We start from the raw sequence: 2,342 nt of genomic DNA on the forward strand, positions 1-2,342 counted from the left end.
CCGCCCCCATCCGCACCGCGGCCCAGGGCCTGGCGTGGATCCCGGCGCAGATCCCGACCTGGGTCCAGGCCTCAGACACGGAGAAGCTGCTCTGGTGACCTAGACGGGTCGGGGGATCCTGGCGGCTTAGGGGACTGGTTGCTGGAGGTCGACTTTGGTCAGGGTCCCACAGGCTGCTCTCATGTGGAGAGCTTTAAAGTAGGTAAGAACTGGCAGAAGAACCTGAGGCTGATCTACCAGCGTTTCGTTTGGAGTGGGACCCCAGAGACTAGGAAACGTAAAGCAAAGTCATGCATCTGTCATGTATGTAGTACCCATATGAATAGACTCCACTCTTGTCTCTCCTGTGTCTTTTTTGGCTGCTTCACTGAGAAACATATTCACAAACATGCAGAAACAAAGCAGCACCATTTAGCTGTAGACGTTTATCATGGGGTCATATATTGCTTCATGTGTAAGGATTATGTATATGACAAAGACATAGAACAGATTGCCAAAGAAACAAAAGAAAAAATTTTGAGATTAACTTCCACCTCAACAGATGTTTCTCATCAACAGTTTATGACATCAGGGACTGAAGACAAGCAATCAACCTGTGAGACAAAAGAACAGGAGCCAAAATTGGTGAAACCCAAGAAAAAGAGAAGAAAAAAGTCAGTCTATACTGTAGGCCTGAGAGGGCTAATCAATCTTGGGAACACTTGTTTTATGAATTGTATTGTCCAGGCACTTACCCATATTCCTCTACTGAAAGATTTCTTCCTCTCTGACAAGCACAAATGTATAATGACAAGCCCCAGCTTGTGTCTGGTCTGTGAAATGTCTTCGCTTTTTCATGCTATGTACTCTGGGAGCCGAACTCCTCACATTCCCTATAAGTTACTGCATCTGATATGGATCCATGCAGAACATTTAGCAGGGTACAGGCAGCAGGATGCCCATGAGTTCCTTATTGCAATATTAGATGTGCTGCATAGACACAGCAAAGATGATAGTGGTGTGCAGGAGGCCAATAACCCCAACTGCTGTAACTGCATCATAGACCAAATCTTTACAGGTGGCCTGCAATCAGATGTCACATGTCAAGCCTGCCATAGTGTTTCCACCACCATAGACCCATGCTGGGACATCAGTTTGGACTTGCCTGGCTCTTGTGCCACATTCGATTCCCAGAACCCAGAGAGGGCTGATGGCACAGTGAGCAGGGATGACCACATACCAGGAATCCCCTCACTTACAGACTGCCTACAGTGGTTTACAAGGCCAGAGCACCTAGGAAGCAGTGCCAAAATCAAATGCAATAGTTGCCAAAGCTACCAGGAGTCTACTAAACAGCTTACAATGAAAAAATTACCCATTGTGGCTTGTTTTCATCTCAAGCGGTTTGAGCATGTAGGCAAACAGAGGCGAAAGATTAATACCTTTATCTCCTTTCCCTTGGAGCTGGACATGACTCCGTTTTTGGCCTCCACTAAAGAGAGCAGAATGAAAGAAGGCCAGCCACCAGCAGATTGTGTGCCCAATGAGAATAAGTATTCCTTGTTTGCAGTGATTAATCACCATGGAACTTTGGAAAGTGGCCACTATACCAGCTTTATCCGGCAACAAAAGGACCAGTGGTTCAGCTGTGATGATGCCATCATCACCAAGGCTACCATTGAGGACTTACTTTACAGTGAAGGGTATTTACTCTTCTATCACAAACAGGGTCTAGAGAAAGACTAGTCTTACCAGACCACTTACTGAAAAAAAGTAAATGATTAGGCAAGGATTTTGAAGTGACACACAGACCTACTTGGAATGGACAGTGACAATAACACCTATATGACAGCTAGTATCTTGATGTAAAGAACCTATTTTAGCATGGCCCATGGGTCTGTAGGAAGAAAAAAAATGAATACTAACCAGTGACCATTCAACCTTAAGAAATGGGGAGAGGGAGAAGAGGTTGAAAATGGTCACATAAAGCATAATGAAATGAAAAGAATGCTTTAGGTGGGGACAATGGGAGTAGAGGTGTTCTGATGCTACTATGTCATTTGTTTCTACATAAATATCTTGTGAAGTCAGGGAGTATTCCTTTATCAGCAAAAACTTCACAATTGGTGTTCCAGCTGTGGCTGACTAGCCAAATAGTTTGAAAGAAAAATAATATTTTAAAATAAAGTTTAAAAAGCTTTAAAAGAAAAACATTTAAAAAGGAAAAATCATTTTTAAGGTTTTAAAAGAAAAAAATTTTAAATGTTGAAAAAAATTTAAGTTGATATTTTTTAAATAAATATTTTAAAAGTTAAAAATAATTTTTTAATTTAAAGAAGTTTCAGAATTTTAAAAATTAAAAG

General features: G+C 41.8%; 1 protein-coding gene across 1 annotated transcript in view; it reads left to right on the forward strand.

Moving 5' to 3' along the window:
- USP51 (ubiquitin specific peptidase 51) overlaps nt 1-2,138 on the forward strand; it is a 2,967-nt gene extending 829 nt beyond the window's left edge. The window contains exon 2 of the mRNA XM_011977370.1: nt 1-2,138. Within this exon, the coding sequence (XP_011832760.1) occupies nt 1-1,725 (1,725 nt within the window). The 3' untranslated portion in view covers nt 1,726-2,138.
- Nucleotides 2,139-2,342: the final 204 nt, after the last annotated feature.

Source organism: Mandrillus leucophaeus, unplaced genomic scaffold, assembly GCF_000951045.1.
Source record: "Mandrillus leucophaeus isolate KB7577 unplaced genomic scaffold, Mleu.le_1.0 Scaffold1799, whole genome shotgun sequence".
Classification (NCBI taxonomy): Eukaryota; Metazoa; Chordata; class Mammalia; order Primates; family Cercopithecidae; genus Mandrillus; species Mandrillus leucophaeus.